The sequence below is a fragment of the Dromiciops gliroides genome, chromosome 3 (assembly GCF_019393635.1).
Source record: "Dromiciops gliroides isolate mDroGli1 chromosome 3, mDroGli1.pri, whole genome shotgun sequence".
Lineage (NCBI taxonomy): Eukaryota > Metazoa > Chordata > Mammalia > Microbiotheria > Microbiotheriidae > Dromiciops > Dromiciops gliroides.
In genome coordinates this window covers 628,405,787-628,431,998 of record NC_057863.1, presented here as the reverse complement: position 1 = coordinate 628,431,998, position 26,212 = coordinate 628,405,787, and the positions used below count along the sequence as shown (strand labels likewise).

General features: G+C 40.6%; 1 protein-coding gene across 13 annotated transcripts in view; it reads left to right on the top strand.

Moving 5' to 3' along the window:
• Nucleotides 1-26,212, top strand: part of CAMTA1 (calmodulin binding transcription activator 1) — a 1,311,517-nt gene that overhangs the window by 849,383 nt on the left and 435,922 nt on the right. For all 13 annotated transcript variants that reach the window (XM_043992683.1, XM_043992682.1, XM_043992681.1 and 10 more), the window contains one exon: nt 8,238-8,309. In XM_043992683.1, coding sequence (XP_043848618.1) covers nt 8,238-8,309 — 72 coding nt within the window. The remainder of the gene's footprint in view (nt 1-8,237; nt 8,310-26,212) is intronic.

Sequence of the window (26,212 nt, the reverse complement as noted above, 5' to 3'; positions counted from 1 at the left end):
TAAAGCACAATATTATTATTGTTGTTGCTGTTATTATTATTAAAAAGTGAAGGGCTGCTAATATTATTGGCCTTGGATCTGGTTTGGTTTCTCTCTCCTCTCCTCTCCTCTCCTCTCCTCTCCTCTCCTCTCCTCTCCTCTCCTCTCCTCTCCTCTCCTCTCCTCTCCTCTCCTCTCCTCTCCTCTCCTCTCCTCTCCTCTTTTCTTCACTTCTCTCCTTCTCTGCTCTCCTATTCTCTTCTTCTCTCTCTCTTTTCCTCTCCTCTCTTTCCCTATCCTCTCTCTTCCTCCTCTCTCCTCCTCCTGCTCCTCTTCCTTCTCACTCTCTCTCTCTGCAACCTTGAGTAAGTCAATTAATCTCTGAGCCTCAGTTTATGAGAATAATTCTCACTTATATTATGCTTTAAGGTTTAACAAATGGTTTTTCTCAAAAAATGTCAGGTGAGGCAGATAACATTCCTTTCAGCTCTAACTCTGTGATTCTATTGCTTGGTATGGTACATAGTGTGGAAGTAGAAAAACCTGGGTTGAAATCCTGTCTCAGATACTTAGTAGTTTTATTATCCTGGTCATGGGGTAGTTAGGTGGTGCAGTGGATAGAGTACTGGCTCTGTAGTCAGGAGAATCTGAGTTTCAATCCAATCTCATACACTTACTAGCTGTGTGACCCTGGGCAAGTCACAACCCAATTGTCTCAAACATTTCCAGTTCTCCTGATGCATATCTTGCCTCTGTACCCGGATGGTTCTGGAGAAAAGAGTAAGGCTAGTGATTTTGCACAACCCTCCCTCACTTAAATCAAATTCACTGCAAATCATAACATCACCTCCCTCAATGTCATGATCCTCTTTGAGAACAAAGGACAAACAACAACAATATTCTGGCCACGTCACAACCTCTCTGGCCCTCAGTTTCCTGACCTATAAAATGATGGAGTTGGACTCTGTAATCTCTAAATTCCTTTTTAGCTCTAAATCTATTATCTCATGTTTTAACAAGAACAATGATAATACGGTAAAGTCTAATGTTTCTGATACCCTTGAGAGAATGACACTAGTTAATTAAAAAAATAATTGAGGCTTATTTCTTTAAGCACAATTATTTTTTCAGATCTAGCCATTTTGTCTCATGTATTTCCATGGCCAAAGAATTCATCTCCAAGTGTATAGTCTACTGAGAATAAACCTTTTTGGATTTAACTAATGTGACCTTCAGACACATGTTAAGTTATATTCAATATACTTTGTTTTATAAGGCAGGGAAGTACTAGAAATCCTTGTAGCATGGAAAAACCTACCAAAGCTTGATCTAGCATTACAGAACCCAGGAACACCTTTAATCAGTTGATAAGCATTTATTAAGCACCTACCATGAGACAGGAACTGTACTAAACACTGATACAAAAGAAGGAGAAAGACAGTCTCTGCTTTCAAAAAGCTTACAAGTCTAATGCAATTAATGAAGATCAATTAATCAGGAGAAATTGAAAATAATCTCTGTAGTAGCAAGGTATTAGAATATTTGTAATGACCCCAAACATCTCCCCCAAAACAATGGCCCATCCTTTTAATACCAAAATTTTTTGGTGCTATTTCTGAATCCTGATCTCAGAAGGACTTGAATTGTGGGTTACCTGAAAGGTGATAGAGAGAAGTATGGTGGGTATAAATAAATTACATCGTGTTACTGAAGAATTAGGTACTCAAAGTGCTGCCATAATAGATATTAATGAAGACAACTGGAAGAGGATATGAACCAGTGAGAATGATGGAGAATAGGTAGACATTCCATGGACTCCATTGTTAATCACATAATTTCAAGAGAGCTGGAAGAAGGCCCTTGGCATGTTCCTTGGATCACCTGTAGAAGATTTGTGGAAGGATATGAACAAGAATGACATAGGATGAGATGGTATGTGTGAGTTGTGGAAGGAATACTAAAAGAAATAATTTATATAGAAATCAGTATACTATATACTTCTTGCCTCTTCCATATGTGACCTTGGGCAAGTAACTTAACCTCTCTGTACTCTAGGAAGCTTTTTAAGACTGTAAATTGTACAGAAAATGCCTGTATTAGTAGAAGCCATTTTTTTTCCTTCTGGGAGTTCCCTATACCAGTAAAATCACAGATCCAGCCACTATCCCTATGCTTCCTTATCTTATTAAACAGATTATACTGACCATAATTTAAATCTTTTATTAATGACCTGGGTCATCATAAGCATGAATTGTTATATTGGGCTGTAATAGAGTAAAACTTCCCAAGAGCTATTGCAGAGGGATGGGCTATTTGTTCTTATACTAATGGTCCCAGAATGGCTATGATATCTTTAGGTCTTTTGTCCACTTTTTATAGCTTCTCTCAGTTTCTTTAAACCCTCTTCCATTTTGCTTCTATCAGCACCCCAGCTTCTGGGAGGCAAACCCACCCTCTCCTGATTTGCTGTTTTTATTCTACTGTCACATAGGGGACCAGATGACCAACACTTCAGGAATTGTGTTCATTGTTGCCCTTTGTTTTCCAAGATCAAAATGACATCACTTGTGTGGGGGTCAAAGTAGAGTGTGTTTGTGGTTGATCTGACCGATACCAGCTCAGAGACTCTACCTGAAGAAGGGCACAAATAGTCCACATGAAATTCATAAAGTAGATGTAGGTATATATTGACAGGCTTCCTTTTGAGTCAAGTAAGTGACCTAGAACAGGGGTGTCAAACTCAAATAGAAGCAAAGGCTATTAATCCATACATAAGAATCCCTACAGGCATCCTACTGACTTACTTTGGGGGGGGGCAGGGCAGGGCAATGAGGGTTAAGTGACTTGATCAGGGTCACAATAGCTAGTAAATGTCAAGTGTCTGAGGCTGAATTTGAACTCAGGTCCTCCTGAATCCAGGGTCAGTGCTTTATCCACTGTGCCACCTAGTTGCCCCCAACTTACTTTTAAAATGTTAATGTAATGTTTAAAATGTAATGTTATCTATGGGGTTTTTTTGTTTTTTTTTTTTTTAGTGAGGCAATTGGGGTTAAGTGACTTGCCCAGGATCACACAGCTAGTATGTGTTAAGTGTCTGAGGCCGGATTTGAACTCAGGTACTCCTAACTCCAGAGCCAGTGCTCTATCCACTTCGCCATCTAGCTGCCCCTTATCTATGTTTTACTATATATTTGTCTTATATTTTTATTTTTATTGTTTTCTTTTTATTTTGTTTCATTTTATTTAATTATTTTTTCTGTTATTTTAATTAAATTTTCATTTTATTTGTTTTATTATTTTGTTTTGTTTCGTTATTTGTTTCTTGTTTCATTGTGTTTTCATTTTGTTTTGTTACTAATTTGTTCACTTATCTGTTTGTTTTGCTATTTTTGTTTTGTTAAATATTTACCAATTACTTTTTAATTTGGCTTGGACCTCCCTTAGGAGTGCTATGGACCTCAATGGGTCTCCTGTTTGACATTGCTACTCTATATCCATTTGGGCTTAGAAAGAAGACAGGATTTTGAGTTACAGAACCCGGGTTCAAATTCTGACTTTCCCACTTCCTCTTATGGTACCTTGGACAAGTCACTTCCCTATCTGACCCTCAATCTCTTCATCTTTAAAGTGAGGGCATTGGCTCCAATAAGACCAACTAGTATCCCTTCCAGCTCTAAATCTATAAACTCATCATACTCTCTGACCTTTTTGGGGGGGGGGCATTGGGGAGTGGGGCAGTGAGGGTTAAGTGACTTGCCCAGGGTCACACAGCTAGCAAGTGTCAAGTATCTAAGGCTGGATTTGAACTTATGTCCTTCTGAATTAAGGGCTGGTGCTTTATCCAGTGTGCCACCTAGATGCCCCCTTTTTGACCTTTTTTATACCATTTCTAATTTTTGGTTGGGCTGCAGGTAGAAATACCCAATCAAATGATCTCTGGGTAAATTAGATTTAGGGCAGGGGCTTTTTATGTTGCTCTTAATTTCACAATTGGGACAGCCGTGTAGTGCAGTGGATAGAGCACCTGGCCTGGAGTCAGGAAGGCCTGAGTTCAGATCTAGCCTCAGACACTTACTAGTTGTGTGACCCTGGGAAAGTCACTTAACCTGTTTGCCTCAGTTTCCTCATCTGTAAAAAGATGAACTGGAGAACGAAATGGCAAATTGCTCCTGTATCTTTGCCAAGAAAATCCCAAATGGGCTCACAGAGTTGGACATGACTAAATAACAACAATCTCACTGAGTCCTGGGTATATAGGTTCCCAACAAATATCTGTCTATCATTATCATCACCACCACTTACCACAATAATAATACTATTTTAACTAATTTAGCCAGTATTTATATGGTGCTTACTATGTGCCAGGCACTATGCACTTTACAATTATCACCTCCTTTGATCCGCACAATCACCTTGGTAGATAGGCGCTATTATTATCCCCATTTTAACAGATGAGGAAACTGAGGCAAACAGAAGTGAAGTGATTTCCCAGCTAATAAGTGTCTGAAGTCAAATTTTAACTTAGGTCTTTCTGGCCCCAGGCTAGGTGCTCCATCCACTGCACCACCTAGCTGTTCTAAACCATTTATCAGATTATGTAGATTTTTATTCTTAATCCCCATTTCCAGAAGGTTGCCTGGGATGGGTATGTGCCTTGCTGAGAGTGATTTTAGAAACCAGCCAGAGCTGTAACTTTGGTGGAGGCTCTGGAGCACTCAATTGCACTGGACACTAACCATGCTTAGACCTGCTTAGAAAGAATATTAAGTTAAAATAGAAAATTATCATCTTCCTATGCAGATGTATATAGCTACATCCCAGATGATTTCTTCCCCATCCTGGCTTTGTCATTGTTCCTCCCAATAGCAATTTCTGGTGCCCCAGAATTTGATTTGCCCCAGGCATTTGGGGATACTTTCCCCGGGGCCTTAAGTTACTGTAATCAATCACTTTTGTGGCTGAAAGAAATGGTAAGGAGGGAAGAAGGAAGAGGGATCTAACAAGATAGTTGTGAGGGGGAATCTGTGGCAAGTGTCTTAAAAGGCTTAATAAATAGTAGGAAATGGAGGATGCAGAGTGGGCCCTTTTCTCCCAGAGAATAACTTGACAAATGTCCATTTTAAACAATTTACGATTCCTTGTATTTTGCTCAATAGAACGCTGGAAATAATGAGATTGCCAATGAGAGCATGCAAATTCCAGAGGCAAACAGCTGATTATGTCTGGGGGCCTGCATTGTTCATCCATCTCAGCCCTGCACTTAGGGGAAGGAGTAAACATGAATCTCCTTTGGTAAGAGGGAGTAAGTCATCAAGGCACCCATACACTCTATTGAAAATCCAGGAAGTCAGCAAAGAATATTGCCTTCTTAATAATAAATACATTTCTGGGGCAGGAATTGCAGGGGAATCGTTTAAATTAATTTCAGCTTTGTTTGTTTGGTTTGTACGGAGCCTCAAGTCCCAGCTGATAGCAGTCTGTAAAAGTTCTAACATATTGGAAATCTGATTTTCTTACCGCTGAAATCCCTGAGCCCAAAATGATTTCTCTTTCAACCTCACTAATCAGACAGGCAGGGTTACAATTGACTCCTCTAACCAAATCACATTTGGACTTTTTTTTCTTTTGGTGGGGAGGGGAGAGTGCATAAATAATATTTAATCAAACTTCTAAATCTAAAACCAATGGGTAGTTACCTCTGGAGACTTAGGAAAGTTGAGGACAAATGCCATCCAATTAAAACCTGGGGAGAGGGAGGAGGGAGTGCAATTAGGGAAAGTGCACCTGAGCATCCCGTATTGCCTGACCAATATTGAATAGAGTGCTGGGCCTGGAGTTGGGGAGACTCATCTTCATGAGTTCAGATCTGGCCTCAGAAACTTATTAGCTGTGTGACTCTGGGCAGGTCACTTCATCCTGTTCGTCTCAGTTTCCTCATCTGTAAATGAGCTAGAGAAGGAAATGGCAAACCACTCCACCAGGATCTCTACCAAGAACACTCCAAATGGGGTCATGAAGAGTCAGACACAACTGAAATGACTGAATAACTACAAAAAAAAAAAAACACAGAAAAAAACATTTCTGAGCACCTGATGATATGTGACTGTGTAATTCATCCCGTTATTTCTTGAGCATATATATATATATATATATGTATCTATATCTATGTCTCTCTCTCTCTCTCTCTCTCTCTCTCTCTCTCTATATATATATATATATATATATATATATATATATCTTCTCTCCCACAAGACTATAAACTCCCTGAGGACAGGGATTGCCTGATCAATGTCTTCTGGTAATTCTAGACAAATCTAGACCTTCCCAACCCACCTATAGTGTCCAGGGGAGTACACAATTGATGACCAGTAAGGAACATGACTATAATGATGAAAAGTACTAAAAAAAAAAATGAAAGTACTTTGGAAGTGGTAAAAACACCAGTTGTGGGGTAATCTTCCTGGAGTCTGTGAATTTGGTGGGGGGTTTTTTGCTCTTAATATCTAGTTACCTTAAGCATTGTAAAATGTTATTTTGAGAAGGGATCATGGTGCTCGCATGCATGCATGCATGCATGCAAACACACACACATGATTAAAAACCCCTCTGCTAGGTAAAGGTGAATTAATATTGGGGGGAGCCATGTCAGATCTATGATGTCATCAAAGTGGGGGACTTCCAGAGCAGAAGTTCTCTTCATTGGCGTATATCAGCAACCTGTCTGTAATAATTTATAATCTTAGGTGATTGCCCAGGGCACTGGGAGATTAGGAAGGCAGTGTGGCATATTGGAAATTAATCAATCAATAAACAATTTTAAGTGATACTATGCCCAGATACTGTGTTAAGCACTGGGTCTAAAGTCTGAGGAATTGGGCTCGGTTCAGGTCTTTCATTCACTACATATGTACTCTTGGGGCAAGTCACAACTTCCCCAAACCTTAGTTTACTCCACTTCAAATGGAAGCCTTTGGCCTCCGAGGTTCCTTCAATTCAGAGGTCTGCAGAAGCCAGCTTCTACCAGCTTGTGAGAGCCAGTTGTTAAATTTTCAGAGTGACCATTTATACCTCAGTGACTTTCTCAGGGTCACACAGCTAGTAAATGTCTAAGGTGAGATTTGAACTCAGGTCCTCTTGACTCCAGGGCCAGTGCTCTATCCACTGAGCCACCTAGATGCCCCATAGGTCACACATCTAGACACTACTGAGACAGGATTAGAACTCAGGTCCTCTTGACTCCAGGGCCAGTGCTCTATCCACTGAGCCACCTAGATGCCCCATAGGTCACACATCTAGACACTACTGAGACAGGATTAGAACTCAGTCTCTCTGACTCCAAATCCGGTGCTCTCTCAACTACAAAAATAACTTAAAAACTGCCAACCAAAACACAATCAGATAAACATGTAAAGTGGGGGGGGGAATGTTCTTTAATTCCTTCTTCCCCAACCCCCAGCCTTTAACAAGGCAGGACAAAAAGAATCCGTCTCAAGTTAGTAGGAACCCCAGCGGCCACGTAGCCCAAAGAAATGCAGATGAGAAACTCTTCTACAATATACCAGACCAGCAGACGAGTATTGTTTATGTTGTCAAGCCTATGCTTGAAGGACGCCATTGAGCCAAATTTAACAGACAATTTCTAGGCAAATAAGGTGATTTTCTTCTTTATCCTCATCCAGGTCGATCTGAAATTCTACCCTCTTTTGCCCTGTTTTCCTTCCTCTATCTTCTTCTTCTGAAATATACATTATATAATTTATATGTATATGCATATGTATTTCTATTCAATGTGTATCTATTTCCAGTTGTGTTGATTTCACTCTGTATCACCTCATATATGTCTCTTTCTCCATTTTCTTGTGTTTCATATTTCTTATTTTTTTTTACAACCCCATAAGATTCCATTACATTAATATAGCACAATATATCGAGCCATTCTCCAATTGTTCAATGCACAGTTTGTTTCCAATTTCTTGGTTTTGGAAATCAAGCAGTTATGAACATTTTGTACAGATAGCTCTATTTTTTTAAATGATGTTTTGGGGATAGAGTAAAAGCTCTGGAATCTTTGGGTTGAAAAGTATGATCAGTTTTGTCTTTCTTACTGCATATTTCTTTCCAAAATGTTTGTACCAGCCTGTAGTTCCACCAACAATGTATTAGTGTGCCTGTTTCACCACCCTGTCTTGTGACTTCCTTCATTTGTTCAATTCTCCCTTTATCTGACTGAATTATCTTTTTTTCCCTTTCTCCCCTAGTGCTTGTACGGCTGTTATGTCCATTCCTCCATCATCCCCACCTTCCACCGGAGGTGCTACTGGCTCCTTCAGGTAGGTGGCTGGGTTTCTCCTTCTGTCTTTGGGGCTTGGAAGGTGCTTGGCTTCAGGAAGCCTGTAGAGATAAAATGGATGGGGAACATTGTGCAAGGATGTCAGATGAGGATGCTTTGATTGGCTTTGAAAGGCTGAAGTGTGCTTTGGTTGGTTTTCTCTAGGTGACATTAGCAGGATTGAGGCCAGCTTAACTTTGTTACTGCTTCCCGCATGAATATTCCTAGAAGAGAATGAGGCTCTTCAAACATTCTCCCATAATGCATTTGATGCTTTGCATAGATCCACCATGAGAAGAAAGGACACCACATGTCCCTTGTAATCAAAATTCCACAGCAGATGGAGAAATCCTGGCTTTTTTAACCAACTGCCCCCTTTGAACCTCATTCTCCACCTGGGAACAATTCCAGAGGGATCTACTTCTAGATGGTCACCTGAGCAAGGCAGTTTCTATAGTTTTAAAGTCTTGGCTTCATCTTCCCTATGGTGTTACTTTTGGAATCTTCTTAATTTGGATACTTCAGTTGGAATTGGGATAAAGGGCTTGATTCAGGTTGTGTCTGTATATATCCAAGATTGCTGAGGATGGACAACTATATCTTGGGCATGTCTATGCACATCCTAGATTGTTGGTGATAGAGGGCTGGCCACTGGGAGAATCTAAGTGTCTTCCTCTGTGATGCCACAATAGTGTCTGGATATGTCTACATATCTAATATTGTTTGAAATTGGGGGGGGGGGAGGGAGTGGGGGAAGAATTTGGCTCTGGGTGTGTCTATACATATTCCAAACAGTTTGGAATGAAGGACTTTCCTGGGGACATGTGTGTACAGTTTATAGAATGTTTGGGCTAGAGAGAGAATTTGGGAAAATCTCTACTGTCCTACTTTAAGATAAAAAGATTGGGCCTGAGAGTATCTGTACATGGCCAAGATTTTTCAAGATGGGAAGTGGTACCCTGGGCATCTACACATGTCCTAGATTGCTTGTGAAGGATGTCTGGGTTCTGGACACATGTCTACATTCTATTGTGTTTGAGATGGAGGGCTGCATCCTGGGAGCATCTATGCATATTCTTGTTTGGGTAATGAAGGGATGGGTTGGTGCCTGGTTGTGCCTATAAATATTCAGTATTGTTTTGAACAGAGAGCAAGACCTTCAGTAGGACTGTGTGCATCCTAGATTGTTTGGGATAGAGGGCTAGTCCCCAAATGCAGCATCTCTTCTTGTTGGTCGGCAGGATTCCTTCCATCTCCATGTTCAGTGGAACATTGACAGAGGTGACTCTGTATGTTTGTGTGTGTATGTGTGTGTGTGTGTGTGCACACACATGTGCTCACTCGAATGCGTGCCAGACAACTGAGATAATTTACGTGTGCCCTCTGGTCTCTGTCACTTGTGTTGGTTTCTCTATAAAAGACCATCCTTGGATCTGTTGCTGCTTTTTGAGACCCAGCCCCTGACTCATACTCTCAACTTTCCCCTCTCCACCCCCATGACTTTATTTGGACCTCCCTATCCATGAGCTTGACTTGAGATATAGCTGTGTTTGGGGCCAGAGGGGTTCCCTTTCGGTTCATATGCCACTTGCTTCCCAAAGCCTTCTCCAACCATGAAAGCCTTCCCCACCAAATTACATCCTCTTTACTTTGTATATATTATTTGTATTACTAATAGCTAGCATTAATATGGTGCCTTAAAGTTTTACAAATGCTTGCATATGGTATCTCACTTAATCCTTATGGCAACCCTGTGAAATAGGTGCTATTATTATCCCCATTTTTCAGAAGATAAGATTCTTCTATAGGAGCAGAGATTTAGAGCTGGAAGGAACCTTAGAGGCTATTAAATCCCACCCCTAACATTTTATAGATAAGGGAAACTTGGCAAAAGGTAATTGAGTGACTTAGTGTTACTTAAAGCTGCTAAGTGTAAGAGGCAGGATTTGAACCCAAGTCTTCTGACTCTAAGGTACACAGTGACCTATTCACTAAGCCATATGCACATATTTCCACCCACCACTACTCCCCATAGATTGAAAACTCATCAAAGGTAGGGGCTAATTATTTTTTTTAGTTTTCTATCTCCACTGCCTGGAACTGTTCCTGACACATAGTAGGTGATTAATAAATGGTTGTTTATCTAATTGATTCCCAGTTGCCCTGGGTTGACTCACCATAGACATGGTCCCTGCCCCTTAGTGAATTCTATTGATCTGGAATTGGAGGTGGGGGTGGGGTGGGGAAGGAGGAGGTTGAGAGAAGCTGGACAGATGGAAAGACAGAGCCAATCAGTGTTATTCTGGCACTCAGAGATCAAACAAGAGAAATGAATTACAACAGAATAGCTCCAGGGAAGGTGTCCTGGAATAACTCCCCACAAACCAGAACCATTCTAGTGTGAAATCCAAGGCTTAGCCCAGCTTAGGGGGATGGGGAGGGGGAGCAGATTTCAGAGCTGAGCTATTTCTACAATTCCCAGGGATAGAACTCAGTCCCTGACACTTAGATATAGCCATCACACAGCTTCCACACTCCATTGCCTCTACCAACCCCCACAAAGCCTCTATCCTCCCTGGTGCCATTCAATTCCCCAGAGTTCCCGAACATATTGTCGTTAGTTCAGCAAGTTCATTAGCTAATAATGTCTATAACTGTCCAAAGACATGCTGATTCATAGGTAGGTGCCATTTTGTCAGCACCCAGGGTATCCCTTATCCTCAGTCACCCATAATCCTTCTACCTTTGCAGTTGGAATTGTATTTATTACCTGACTTTCTAACTGCTCATCTGATTTCTCCCTGAAAGGTTCTCTGTATGTGCATGTATGTGTGTTTTCATAGGAAAAGATGGGTCTCTGGCTCTTCCAAGAAGGACTTTTTTTGTTGTTGTTTTCTGTTGCTGCAAATGGAAGGTTTGTATCTCCATCTAGATCACAATTCCACATGTTTCTGTCAACGCCTGAGTTTTCTGCCAAACCTCAGTTTGTAAATCTGTAAGGCAGTAGGCTAAGGAGACTAGCACAGTCTCAGTTTATCTTTCACTTAAAAGTGCTGAGTTACCAAACCAGCTCTATATGCAATTCCACATTCTAGCATATTTACAATTGAAACAATTGATTTCAAATCCATTAAATAATGTTAAAACTCTGTCTGTTTTATTAGTTGAAATGAATGCAGCTTACCTTGCCTTTAGCATCAGATTTCCTGCTAATATTTCTGCCGATTAGGTTTTTTTAAAGGCTATTTCTGGGAAGAAAAATAAGTTTAAAAGCCCCTCCAAAAATCCCCAATAATTTTGAGTGCCACAATTCCACATGTTTCTGCCAACCCCAGGACCATATTGGTATTGAAGAAGTGTTTTACACTTTACTAGGGGAAATAAAGCATGTATATAGAGAAGTATATCAAAAATAAACGAAAAACAGTACAAAGCAATTTCAAGTATATGTTGATGAGGGTGATCAGGCAAGATGACAGGCTCCCATTTGCCTTTTCAGAATTAGTAACTCCCCTTCACGATTTTCCATTCCATTAACATTGGCCTATTCTCTGTGTAGAACATTCTGTCTCCTGCCTCAGTTTCCTTGCATAGATTGTCCCTTGTGTTTTTCCCTTCTTATATATCTCAGAAAATCCCTGGCTTCTCTTAAAGTACAACTTAGGTTTTACTACCTGTGTGAGACATTTCCAGAGTCTCTTCCTCCCCCAACCACCCAATTATTAGCATTTTTTTTTCTTTTTTTTTTTTTTTGCGGGGCAGTAGGGGTTAAGTGACTTGCCCAGGTTCACACAGCTAGTAAGTGTCAAGTGTCTGAGGCCGGATTTTGAACTCAGATTCCTGAATCCAGGCTGGTGCTTTATCAACTGTGCCACCTAGTTGCCTCAGCATTCTCTTTTGAAATTACTTTAAATTACTATCTATCTATCTATCTACCTATCTATCTATCTACATGTGTGTGTACACTTTTCATTTACTTATCTATTTGCATGTCATACTATTCCATTAGACTGTAAGCCCCTGGAGGGTAGGGACTGAATGGTATGATGGAAAGAGTGCTAGAATTTAGTCAGAGGACCTCGATACAAATCTTAACCCTTTCATCCATTGCTTGAGTGACCTTTAGCAAGTCATGTGATTTCTCTAGGCCATAGATGTAAATTGACAGGGTTAAAATTGATGACCTCTCAGACCCCTTTCAGCTCAAAATGTATGATCCCAATGATACCATGACACTCTTGTTTTGGTCTCTTTCTTTCCAGCCCCTAGCACTGTGCCTTGTACATAAAAGACAATGATTAGACCTTGATTTTGTTGGGATAGAGAACTCCCAGGGAAGGAAGCTCTCTATACCAATGCAAGTTGGCCCCTTTTCTATAAGTTAGAATCAAAGAGCTGCCTGGAACAGTGAGAAGGGAAATTACTTCCCCAGGGTCACATAGCTAGCTCAGCCAGAACTTGAACCTAGGTCTTCCTGGTATCGTGATTGATTTTTATTTGCTGCACCATGGTGACTCTCACCTTATGCATGGTAGGTACTCATTGAATTCAATTGAATTGAATTTCAGAGGCCATAGGATCCTAGCTTTGGAGGTAGAAGGGACCTGAGATCATCACCTTGTTATATAATGGGATCATAGATACCGTAGAGGTCATCTAGACCAATCTCCTCACTTTACAGATTGAACTCAGTGGAATGTGGAAAGAATGATAGATTTCAAGCCATGGGACCAGACTTGGGCTTAATCCTAGCACAGCTAAAATGAGAAGATTGGACTAGATGTCTCCTTAAGGTTCCTTCTACCTGGAAATCTCAGATCCTTTTTCTTATCGGTTCCCTTCCTTACTCATGGGTCTATTATCTCCAACTTTCTTTCCCACTTACAATCAATCAAAATTTGACTGTTGGTTGGTGTATTTGTTTTTGTTTTTTGTGGGTTTTTTTGCCTGATTCCATTCCCTGCTCTACTTGGTCAGAGACATTCTAGATTCCTTGTTGGCATGTCTTCCTTCTCTCCCCATTACCCCTAAATTTCCTTTCCCCCTCAAGTTTTAGCATATTTTCACACATACACACCCAATTCCCAACTTCTGATTGCCAGGTCCCCCTCTTTCTAGTGGCCTGCATTTTATTCCAGTTAAATTATGTTTCCTTCTTACTAATACTCACACTCTTGTGGCTTTTAATGGCTCTTTTCACTTCACTGGCTTCCTCGGGTTTCTAATTCCATCAGACTTGCTTTCCTGAGGTAGGTTTGCATTGTTGTGACTTCCAAACTATACTGAATGAATACCTCTAACTCTCTCATCACTTGAGCCCCACCTCACTCTGATTCTCCCTTCTTTTTTCTCAAGTTATCAAACATTTAGTTTTAATTCTTCCATCCTTTCCTCCTCCACACATATGAAGAAAAAGAAAAAATTCTTATTGCAAATATGCATAATCAAACAAAGCAAATTATCATAATAGCCATGTCCAAAATTGTGTATCTCATTCTGCATGACCTTTCTGTCAGGAGTTGGGTCGAATGGTCCTTGGGAATTATGATTGGTCATTGTGCTGATCAGAGCTCATAAGTCATTCAAATTTGTTTTTCTTTACAATATTGTTATCACTGTATAAATTGTTCCACTGGTGTAGCTCACTTCTCTCTGTATCAGTTCATATAAATTCTTCCCAGGTTCCTCTGAAACCATCCCTTTCATCATGTCTTAGTACAATAGTATTTTATTACATTCATATGCATTTTCCTATATTTATATTTTGTTCACTCATTTCATTCAGTCAAAAAACATGTATTAATAATCATGTCTACTATATACCAGACATTGTACTAAATACTGGCAATACATGAAAGGCAAAAGACAGTCCTGCCTTTAAGAAGCTCACAATCCAATGATTTCTGGCACCTTCCTTAGTTTTTAGTATTTTACCACCACAAAAAGAGCTACTAGAAATATATATATATATGGGTCCTTTTTCCTCTTCCTTTGGTCTCTTTGGCATATAGACCTTGGCTATCATCATCATCATTGTTGTTAGTTTAGGAATGGTAGGACTAGGTCAAAGGGTATGCACACACTAGTAACTTTGGGGGCACCATTCCAAATTGCTTTCTAGGATATCTTTCCCCTTCTAGTTGAATATCTCAGCCTGGGAGGAGGTGGAGAAGCAGGATGCCCCCTCTGCTGCTGTTTGGATGCTCTAATTCCTCCTGCTTCGGTGACTCATAGTTCTCTGGATTTGTTCCCTACCAGCTGTCTTGGAAGGCAAAATTTTCCCAAAGGCCAACATCATAGGATTCAACTTCTTGTTAGCTAGTTTGAGGTCCCTTCATTTTGCCCTAATCAGTTGTGGTAGGGGAAGAGTTGTAGCATGCCCATTTCACCCACCACCAACCCTAACTCAACACATGTACACCCACCACTCCCAGCAGCTTGTGGATTAGGAGACAAATGAGCAAGGCTACAAGAATTGTCCCATTTGTTTTCCTCTCTTGTTCAGAACACAATAGAAGCAGTGATCAATCAATCAACATGTATTTGTTAAGTGCTTACTATGTGCCAAGCACTGGGTACCTAGCCTGAGGAGACAAGGAAAAAGAGAAAACAGGCTTCTACCTCAAGGAACTTACAATCTATAGAGGAGATAATATATACTTGTCTAGTTATAGAAAAGATACATACAGGGCAGAAACAAGGTAACCTTAGAGGAGAAGGCACCAGAATAAAACTGGCAGAGGTCTCCTGCAGAAGAAGGTATTTGAGCTGATCCTCAAGAAAGACAGAAATTCCAAGAGGCAGGGGTGAAGAGGAAGAGCGCGCAGGCATGGAAACACAGGCAGTCCAACTATCACAGAGATTAGAGATGGAGCACCCTCTGTGAGAAATAGCAAATAAGCCAATCTGGCTGGACCACAGCATGCATGGAAGGGGAGCAAAATGTAAGAATACAGGAATAATAGGAAAGGAACAATTGTGAAGTGCTTTATATGCCAAACAAATGATTTGTTATTTGTTCCAGAAATAATAGGGAGCCACTGGAGTTTTATTGAACAGGGAGGTGACAATAGTCAAAATCTGTGATTTAGGAAAATCACTGCAGCTGTGTAGAATGGATGACTTGGAGTGGGAAGACATTTAAGGCAAGGAGACCAGTTAGGGGGGCTATTGAAATATTTGGAGAATATTATGATTCAGAGAATAGGTGATGAAGATCTGAACTAGGGTGGTGTGTGTAAATGTAAAAGGTGGGAAGTATATGAGAGATGTTGTGGAGACAGAAATGATGAGATTTGTCAATTAGTGGTGAATACCGAAGAAAGAGGTGAATGTGATATCGAGCCTGTGAGACTGGTAATTGGGAATGTGGGGCTGTCCTCCAAGGGTAATTTAGACTTTTAGAAAAGGAGTAGATTTGGGGTAAAAATAATGAGTTCAGTTTTAGAAAAGGAAGGAGGGAGGGAAGGAAGGAGGGAAGGAAGGAAGGAAGGAAGGAAGGAAGGAAGGAAGGAAGGAAGGAAGGAAGGAAGGAAGGAAGGAAGGAAGGAAGGAAGGAAGGAAGGAAGGAAGGAAGGAAGGAAGGAAAGAAAGAAAGAAAGGAGGGAGGGAGGGAGGAAGTAAGGGAGGGAGGGAGGGAGGGAAGGAGGGAAGAAGTGCTGGGATAAAAGGAAGTCTATGCTTTTAGTCTTTCCCTCTAATTGGGGAAGGAAATACTTTAAAGGAAGTTCAGCTTCAGGGTAGATGTAAAGATCTAGAAGTCCTTAAGGTTCAGGAGCTGGATGAATAGCAAGATTTAGGGGTTCAAGGCAGATAGTAGGGCCTAGTAGACCTTTTGAGTTTAATATTCCTATGGGATATCTGGTTTGAAATGTCCATTAGGGCAACTTGTAATAAGGTCAGGAGCTCAAAAGAGGGGCTAGTACAAGACAAATAGATCTGAGATAACCTGCATCAAGCTAATAATTGAATCCATGGGAACTGATGAAATTCACCAAGGGCAATAGTATAGAAAAAATATGAGGGACCAAGACAAATCCTTGGTGAATACCCACAGAAGGTGTATATGACATGGATAAAGTTCTAGCAAAAAAAACTGAGAAAGAGTGGTCCCATAGGTAAAAGGAGAAGTATCTACTCTCTCACTGCAGAAGAAAGCAGTGTCATGAAAACCTATGCAGAAGAAAACATCTAGGAAGAGAGAGTCTAATGCTGCTATTTGCTAATAGGCTAATTACTACCCATCAGTGATGACCACATGGCCAGGTTCATTTCTAGGATATTAAATAGTTGGGAGATGATGGCCATGGTGGAAATTGGCAGGCATTTGTCTCTGACACCTTAGATTATAAGAAGGCTGCCTAGTAAATGAGAATTCATTTTGGGGGGAAATGGAAAAAAATGGCCTCGTAACTGCAATGGTATCCAAGGCATGATACACCTCTCATATTCAAACTAGATTTCTTAAAAATCTCCCAGAGGGCTTCAGGGGAATAATTTATTGGCATGAAGATACATGAGCTAGAAATCCAGCCATTCTTCCTGGGCCATTCAACTCAATTAAATTCAGTTCAATGCAACAAGTGATATTATGGGTCTGTGCAAAGGGTGTCAGGGTGAGATCCAGATGACTTGTGTTCAAATTTGCCCTCTATAACTTATGTAAGCTATGTGACCTTGGACCCCCCCACCCCCACCCTCACTACTACTACTACTACTACTTATTGTAAGTATTATAATAATAATAAATATTTATATGGTGCTTACTATGTGTGAGGCACTGTGCTAAACACTTTAGAATCATTATCTAATTTGATCCTCATAACAATCCTGGGAGGTGAGTGTTAAATTGTCTTTGAGTCTCTTGCTCCATATGTGTAAATTTGAGGGGTTTGGACTGGATAGTTGGTCCTTAAGACTCCATTGTGAAAGCTTCAATTCTGCACAAGCATTTCTTCAGCTCTTACTAGTAGTGTCAGGCACTGTCCAAGGTACTGATGGTAAAAAGATAAAACAAAAGTAGTCCCTGTTCTCAAGAAGTTTACATTCTACTGAATAAAAAAAAAATGTTTCTTAAGCAGGAGAATATAAATCTATTGAGAGCAGAAATGTTTCATTACAGTCCGTTTCCCAAGCACCTAAAATAATGTCTATAAAATAGTAGGAGCTTAATAAATGCTTGTTAATTGATTGGTTGACTGAGCAAGATGACTTCTGGGGAACCAAATGGTTTGCAGGAGAGCCAAAGATTCTTGCTGTTTTCACCTTCAGGAACCCAGGCCAAGGAGTGATGCTTAGGCATTACAGCATCTGGGGCTCAACCTATCAGAATCCTGAAACAACAGCATGTTGGAAACAGCACTGGATTTGGTGTCAAGACAGCCTACATTCCTCTCTGCTCTACTAGCTCTGTGGCCTTGGGCAAAGCACTTGACCCTTCCTTAGTCTCAGTTTTCTCATCTTTAAAATGGGGGAGGGAGGGATAAGGATTAGCCCAGATGACAACTAAGGTCTCTTCCAGCTCTGATGCTTTGTAAGCATTGCAAAGCCACTGGACTAAGTAAGGGTTCTGGAAGGAAAATGAGGCTGAGTTTATTTGATACATAAAGTTTCAAAGTCATCTTGTTCTTGGTGGAGGGCACTGCCATGCTCTCTCCCTGATGCAGATAAATATTTTATTAGGATACACACATAGAAGAGAATTAGGAACCAAATAATTTTCCCCAGAACAAAGGGGGTGGGAGCAGATGTGGCCTGAGGGCAACAGTTACTCAGTTACCCCTGTGAGTGATGCTAAGAGCATAGGAAACTTACAGTGGAGCATTTAGAGCTGGGAAGGTTGACCAGATCATAGGATGTAAGATTGAGAGTGATCCCAGAGATCCATTACTTCAACTCCTTCATTTTACAAATGAGGAAACTGAGGCCCAAAAAGGGAAGTGACTTGCCCAAGCTCATATGAATGCCAGGGCTGGGATGTAAGTGCAGGTCTTCTGACTCCAAAACAATTGTCCTTTCTACTTGACTCCTTGGATCTATCATGAAAATATGCAGGTGGCATATTGGTTAGAGCAATGGAGTTGTAGTCAGAAAGACCTGGGTTTGAAGCTGACATCTGACACTTTCTTGTTGTGTGACCTTGAGCAAGTCATCTTATATCTCTGAGCCTCAGTTTCTGCTTTAAAAAAATGGGAGGCAATGAAGCTTGGAGTCCCTACCTCTCAAAATTGTTGCAATCTCAGCTGAAATAATGGATATTAAAGAAATGACAAATTTTAAAGTGCTATGTAAATTCGAGACTTGACAAGTGCTGTATTTATGATTTTCATTATTATTAGGACCCTCTTGACCAAGTCCCAGGGAACAGAGCATTGAGTTACTGGTGTCTGATGTGTTTGTAGCTCCTTCAAAAAGTCAGGTGTCAGGAGAGGTATATGAGGGGATGGCTACTTTTTCTGCTCTCCCAGTGAGGGTAGGAAGAACATGGATCCTGACCCCTAGATACACTAGCTGGCCACCTGGTTTCACCTAGCCTTATTCCTTCATGTGCACATGAAGACAGACCCCTTTCCTTACATGAGTCCTACAATATCATTAGATGCCACCTATAGCATTGAGTTGAATTCTGGGCTCCATATTTTAAGAAGGACATTGACATGCTAGAGCCCATCACAGAAGAGTATTCGGGATGGCAAGGGAATAAATACAGCATTGACAAAGTCACAGAATTGTAGCTTTACAATTACTTGAAAGGGACCTCAGAGGTCAGTGAGTCCAACCCCCTTAATTTAAAGGAGAAACATAGCCCAGGGACTTAAAGTATCTTGCTGAAAGTCACACATAGGATCAGGAAATGGAAAGGACCTCTGAATCATTCTAGTTCACTTCCATAGAATTATAATTATTATTGTTAATAGTAAAACACTTAACACAGATATTAATTCATATGATCCTCACAACAACACTGGGAGGTATGTGCTAATATCATTCCCATTTTACAGATGAGGAAATTAAGTCTTATATTAAATGACTTGCTAGGGATGAGAGAGCCAATAACTGTCTAAAGAAAGATTCAAATTGAGATTTTCCTGATTCTAAGTCCAGGACTCTGTCCACTAAGTTACCTAGATGCCCATGCTTTCCCCATATTACATATGGGAGGAAAGCCCAGAGGGTTGAAATAACTTGTTTGATTTTAGAGGCAGCTGGCAGCATGGCAGACAGATAACTGGACATGGAGTCAGGATAGACCTGAATTCAAATCCAGCTTCAGATATTTACTAGCTGTACAACCATGGGTAAGTCAGCTTGCTTTCTGTCTCCATTTACTCAACTGTGAAATGAAGATAATAATAGTATCTTCTCACATGGTTGTTTTGAGGGCCAAATGAGATAATGTTTTAAAAAGCAATTAATACAGTGTCTGGCACATAGTGGGCACTATATAAATACTTATTTCCTTCTCTCTCTCTCTCTCTCTCTCTCTCTCTCTCTCTCTCTCTCTCTCTCTCTCTCTCTCTCCTCCCTCCCTCCCTCCCTCTCCCTCTCCCTCTCCCTCTCCCTAAGCTTACATAGCAAGATAATAGCAAAAGCAATCTTTGTATATGGTTCCCTAACTGCAAGGCCAATATGCCTTCCACTACACTATGAACCCCCTCACAAAATAATAATGGTATTAGCTGATATTTACATAACACTTAAAGGTTTGAAAAGAGCTCTGCAATTCTTTTCCATTTCATCTTAACAGTCCTACAAAATATTTACCATAGCTCTCCCCCATTCACCTTCAGAGAGTCAGTATGCCATGGGTGCTGGAAGGCTGGACTTGGAATAAAGAAGCTCTGGGTTCAAATTATATTTCTGATAAGCATAAGTAACTTCTCTGAACATCTCTATACAATTATACTGAGGTCAGGATGGATAGATAAGTAGATAGAAAGAATAATAGATAGATAGATAGATAGATAGATAGATAGATAGATAGATAGATAGATAGATAGATAGATAGATGGGTGGGTAGATGGATGGGTGGGTGGGTGGGTGGATGGATAGATAGATAGAAGTATGGATGGATAGATAAATAAAGGCTAGATTGACAGATAGATAAATGGATGGGTAGATAGACAGATGGATGGATGGATGGATAATGACCTGAGTTCAAATCCTGTCTCAAGCATTTGCTAGATATGTGACCCTCAGAAAATGACCAAATTTCTCTCAGCTTCACTTTTCTCATCTGTAAAATGGGGATTATAATAACACCTACCTCCCAGGTTTGTTGTGAAGATAAAATGAGCTAATATTTAGTAAGTGGTTTGTAAGTCTTCAAGCACCATATAAATGCTAGCCATTATTATTGTTATTAGGAAACTCTCAGATAAAGGAACTGTCTCTCTCAAAGCAGGTGGACACCTTTGCGGCCTTTAGTGTAGCAAGTTGCCTAGAGAACTAAGCCATTGCCCAAGGTCAAATAGCCAGGATGTGTCAGGGACAGAACTTAAACCCAGTACTTCTTGATACTAAGGCCATGTCTGTAGCCACTTGGCCACACTGACTCTGTAAATGTAAATCATTCTTTAAACGATAGGTAGGTACAAAGAAACTGAAGCACAGAGAAGGAGAAAAACTTAGCCAGTGGAACTTCAACTAGAGTCAGAGGCAAAATTTGAACCCATATCTCCTGACTCCAAATTCAAGCCACTCTAAGGCACCGTGGTGATGTAGCCTCTTCCCCTTCCTTTTTTCCTTATTCCTCCTCTTCTTCTTCCTCCATCATCATCTCAAATCATTACTTTCACATTCAGTGTCCTGGGACATGATCTTTCTCCTTCCCCCCAGCCTTTCCCCCTTTTCCCCTTCTTAAAATGCAGAAAGGTATCAGGTAAACCTGTCTTTCTTTCTTCTATATTTTTCATGGCCTATCCCTGTACGCAAATACATGCCTACAAACTCACATATCTAAGCATGCAATTCCACTCTTCCAGAGTCAATCAAAGCTATACTTGTGCACACATATATGTGTGTGTATGAGTGTATTATTCTGAGGCTATAAATGCATAATTCTTTCTCTTTCTTTTCTCAGGAGCTCACACATATACACATATACACGCATATACACACATGACCACACCTCCCAGCATCACACATACATTTAGAAATCAGGAAAACATACATGTAAACATACATATATATGTACTTTCCAGGCTTCCTAACAGATTGGACACCACTTATTTGAATCTCCCTAGCAATTTCCCTTCCACATTTGCTCTCCAAATTGCTTAGGGAAGGGTTTCCTTGGAAGCACAAGGCAAGGTTTAGGAAACACTAGTTTGGGGCAGCTCTCTCCATTTGATAATTGTTGGGCTCTTGGGACCTGGTTATTTGGAACCTGTAATATCATTAGCTTGGCATACTCTATGGATGGAAAATCCCTCCACTGCTACAGATCAGTACCTGAGAGTCACCTGGGAAACAGACACTAAAAGGTTACTTGACTTCTCTATGGTCTTACAGCTAGGATGTGTCCAGTCTTTTGAATTCCAAGGCCTTCCTTCCAGCCACCATGCTGTGTTGTATCTCAAGAGAAATGGGAGACCTTCAGAGGATACAAAGTACAACATCAGGCCCTACTACATGTCCTGGGGTAGCTACCAGGAGCTCTATGGCCAATGGGGAAAGGCAGAGTGATAGAGTGGGGAGGGCACTGAATGTACAGTCAAGAGATTGGTTCAAATCCTGGATCTGTTACATATAAGACTTTAAGACTATGGGTTACTTCTCCTGTATGTGCTTTGGTTTGCTAAACTGTCAAAAGCTATTCTGGTATTAAGAGTTGACCTTTATAAAGCACATGACACAGTTTATCTTATTAGTCCTTTCTGAAAGCCTAAGCTTCTCTTGTCCTCATTTCACTCTTATGGTAACAGCCCCTCTGAGCTCCTTGAAGGCAGGGACTGTCTTTGCCTTTCTTTGTATCATCAGTGCTTAGCACAATGCCTGGTACCTAATAGGTGTTTAATAAATATGTATTAACTTACTGGATCAAATTCAGGTACCAAATGACCTGACTTCAATTACTAGGAAGATTCTAGAGTGAATCATTCAAGAGATAGTTGTTGAACACCTATAATGGAAAACAGTGATTTCAAAGAGTCAGCCTAGCTTCATCAAGCACAGGTGATGCCAGATTAATTGAATTTCCTTTTGTGACAAGAATACCACCCTGGGACCCTCTAGTCCTACAGGGTGACTTCATAAGACCATCAATTAAAAGCTGGCTAGAACCTTAGTGTTGCATCATCTAGTCCACTCCCCTCTTTCAACAGAGAAGGAAACTGAGGCCCAGAGAAAAGAAAATAATCTCCCAAAGACACACAGTTAATAAGTGATAGAGACAAGATTTAAACCCATGTGTTCTAACTCTAAGTGGGCATCTAGGTGGTGCAGTGAATAGAGTACTGGGCCTGAAGTCAGGAAGATTCATCTTCCTGAGCTCAAATCTGGTCTCAGACACTTACCATGTGACCCTGTTTGCCTCAGTTTCCTCACCTGCCAAATGAGCTAGAGAAAGAAATAGCAAACCACTCCATTAACTTTTTCAGGAAAACCCCAAATGGGGTCACAAAGAGTCAAACAATTGAAATAACTGGACAACAGCTTCTGACTGACTCTTTCTCCTGGGCTGCACTGCTTTTTTATGATGAGAGATGCCTCCAGTGATCAATGTGCACGTGTGTGCATCTGTGAGTATGCTTGCAAATATTTTTTCATCTCTCCCCCAGAAAGAAAACACCTTGCCATAAGAACCAGGGCCTTCATCTTGACCTCAGTCTCCGAGCCCTGGATGTCAGGTGGAGCAGAAGGGAAGTGCATGGTCACTGGAGGGGCTGCTGATTTTAAGGGAGGCACCATCCACTTCCAGGAGATGCTCTCCTCAGTGGTACTCAGCCAGATAAGAGGAAGGAGGTTGTGGATGGCAAGATGAACGCTGCTGAACCAAATAAAATCAGAGCAAACATGCTTATTTCATCTGCCTGGTCATTTCCTCCCCAAGCAAGTCCAGCAGTTTCCGCCTAACAAATGTTTTCAGTGTTACTGTTTGCCCAGGAGATACAGTCTCTGGTTATTTTGAGGAAAACTGCCTTGTTATTATAAAACGGTCCGGAATAGATGTGATAGTGGCTGCATGTACCTCCTGAAATTGCTGGCCATTAAACAGCTCGCTTAGAACCGCATCTTCCTGTCTCCCTCCTCCCCTCTTCTTTCCTCCTTTTTTTTTTCTTGACTCCATTCTCCCTCTCTCAAACACACACACAAATAGAAAAACTAAAGCAAGTGGAAGGAGTAAGGGAAGACTTTGCTTTCTGCAAATTGCCAAAATTCATGGAGATAATGAATGTGGAAATGTAGCTTTGCCCCCTAGGCTGAGCTGTGGTTTTAAATTGCTGTTTTCAGACCTGCAAGTCTGCCTGAGGAAGTGACCATCTACCCCATGCCTGGGCCTGCCTGACGCCTACTCAGCCTGTTGGTTTCCAGTTCTTTGGTTGGTCTCCTTGAGTTAACTTGTTAGATTCATTTTATGACTACAGGGCTCAGAAACACTACTTTCTGTCTTGTCTCCAAGGTTCTGCTTCTAACTTCACCCACCACGACTCATAATTGGTTGATCCTAGACAGTGACTTTGTGTGTGAAATTATGTTGTGTGCGCATGTGTGCATTCATGTGTGTGTGTGTGTGTATGAGGAAGAGAGAGGAGAGAGGAGAGAGAGAGAGAGAGATGGATGAATCCTTTGGCTGTCTGATGAAGCCTATGGAAGCCTTCTCAGAGGAGTCTTTTTAGAGAAATTGAAGGCATTTCATTGGTTAGTGAAAATAAATATGTAATTCTTTCCCCATCCAAGTTCATGGACCTCCTGAAATATATTTACAATTAATATCTTCTCCTCCTAAAGGCTTGACTGAACTTGGAATTTTACTTGTGGACAGCATAGAACCATCCTTTCAAGTTAGGGGAAGAGTGTAGTTCAAGGGCACTGGAAAGTCTCCAGCCAGCCCTTTCCCTCCCCCAGTGAAAATACTCTCCTCTATGATTGCTGATGTCTGAAGAGAATCATCCATTTTTTGCTCTGATAAACTACAAATACCCCATGGACGGTGTGTCATCTTTACCTTTATGACCCATTACCCTTCAGAGTAGATGAATAACTAAATATTTCTATGGCCCTACAAAGGTTGCAAGTATGGTACATATAGTATCCCATTGTTCCTTCACAACAATCTTGGAAGGTAGGAGCTATTATTGTCTTCATTTTGAAGATGAAAAAATCCAAGTTGAGAGAAGTTGACTTGCCCAGAGGTATGCACTAATATTAGCCCCATTTTACAAATGAAGCAACTGAGAAAGAGGTTAAGTGACTTATGACTCAAGGGTCACAGAGCTAGTAAGCATCTGAAGTGTATTTGAACTCAATTTTTCCCTACTTCAAGTCTAGCATTATGTCTCCTGGCTGCCTGGAGGAGAGTTTATCTACATCCTTCCCTGAGAAAGGATAGAGTGAAACAATGGTTTTGAAGTGCTTTGGAGACATTAAAATACTTTGTAAATAATCATTATTATTGATGCTGCCATCATCACTATCATTATAGAACATCATTATTAACACCTTGTTTTTAGGGAGAGAATGAATAGTTCAGTACCTTTGTGTTGGGGAAGATAGAAACATGGTGGTCTCGAATAGGGAAAATGATGCAGAAGGGGGAGGCTTAATACTCTGACATTCACAGTCCTAACCCAGGTCTAGGTATGACACTATCATGCCAATTCATGGCTCTGGGCTGCTAGTCTGTTGGCTTCAATGTTATTTTCTCAAGAAAACATTATTTTTCTGCCCTATATATCAATCCACTTATCATCAATAGACACTCTGGAGGTAAAAGGAATCACAGCCAATGCTGTCTGCTCTAGTATATACCGTCAGAGGAGTAATCTTGTAGTTTGAGCCATAACTAAGTCAGGATGCATGGGCTTTAACTCAGGGTGCCAAAATTTAGAGGGTGTGCTGCCAGCATTTGAAACATCTGGGTAAAGTAGCTAGTCATAATAATTATTTATTACCACAAGTTATCAATAAGTATTATGTAATTTAATTATTATTTAATGTATTTGTATTTTTATGATTATCATTATGAAATTTTTTATAATAGTGATTAATAAATTATCATAAATAAATAAATAAATAAATAAATGATGAGACTACAGTGGGGGAGGGAGTTACCAGGATTCTGTGAGAAGAAATGGAGGAGAAGAGGTAGTACTTTCCAGGAATGGAAAATAATGTGAGCAAATGTATGGAGGTAGGAAATTCAATGAAGTGTTTTAGTCATGGCTTTTTAGCTAAAATGTAGATTTCTTCTTAGCCCCAGACAAAAGAACCAGGAACCACACATGTAGAAAATGCAGAGATAAATTTATGCTTGCTATCAGGAAAGATTCCATGTGCTGGCCCAAGTGGGGTGGGTCTGCCTCCATGGGTGGTGGATGTCTCCTTGTCAGGAATAAAGCAGAGCGGATCCTTGGCCAGGTTCAGGTTAAACTGGATGGCTGATAGGGTCCCTCCCAAACTTGAAAATTCTGTTATCCTAATTGTGAAAGAAATATGGACCAGCCAAAATTAAGTGGTATAGAGAAATATTTGACAAAAATAAAAGTATAAATAGAGCATCGATAATGTTACACATGTGGTTTTCTAAATCAACATGAAGTGCCAGAGGGCTCCCTCCCCACACTTTAATGCCCACCTTTCTATATTTGGCCCCCGCTCTGTGGAAGCCTGAGTTTATTGGATTGTCCCCACTAATCTTGCCTTTTCTTCCATCTGAGGAGGGGAAGGTAAATAGATCTAGCA